Source organism: Penaeus monodon, chromosome 23 (genome assembly GCF_015228065.2).
Source record: "Penaeus monodon isolate SGIC_2016 chromosome 23, NSTDA_Pmon_1, whole genome shotgun sequence".
In the NCBI taxonomy this organism is placed as follows: domain Eukaryota; kingdom Metazoa; phylum Arthropoda; class Malacostraca; order Decapoda; family Penaeidae; genus Penaeus; species Penaeus monodon.
Window position 1 is genome coordinate 34175144 of NC_051408.1, and position 328 is coordinate 34175471.

A 328-nucleotide genomic window follows, 5' to 3' on the forward strand; every position below is an offset into this window, starting at 1 on the left:
TGTAGGACAGTATGTATGCACAACACCGAAGACCTCGCTAACGTTTCTCTGCGAAATGGCGATAAACATCATCGAACTCTGGGGGAGGGAATTCGAGCGCGAAACAGGATATGCTTTTAACCAAATAATAATATTCGTCTTCTTTTACTCCAGATGTGATCTTGAAAGAGGGAGAGGGAGAAAGGAGGAGCGAAGATGGGGGCAGAAGAGTAAGGTCGAGAATTTTTTTTGTTTTAATATAATAATAAATGTCGATAAAATGAGGCCAAGCGGATTAGAATTGAAGTGCAATAATAACCCCTGAAAAATGAAGGGATAGAGAGAGAAA

At 40.2% G+C, this 328-nt stretch overlaps 1 protein-coding gene across 1 annotated transcript in view; it reads right to left on the minus strand.

Annotated features, from left to right (window-relative positions):
- Positions 1 to 69, minus strand: part of LOC119588218 (carcinine transporter-like) — a 19073-nt gene extending 19004 nt beyond the window's left edge. The window contains exon 1 of the mRNA XM_037936919.1: positions 43 to 69. Coding sequence (XP_037792847.1) covers positions 43 to 69 — 27 coding nt within the window. The remainder of the gene's footprint in view (positions 1 to 42) is intronic.
- Positions 70 to 328: the final 259 nt, after the last annotated feature.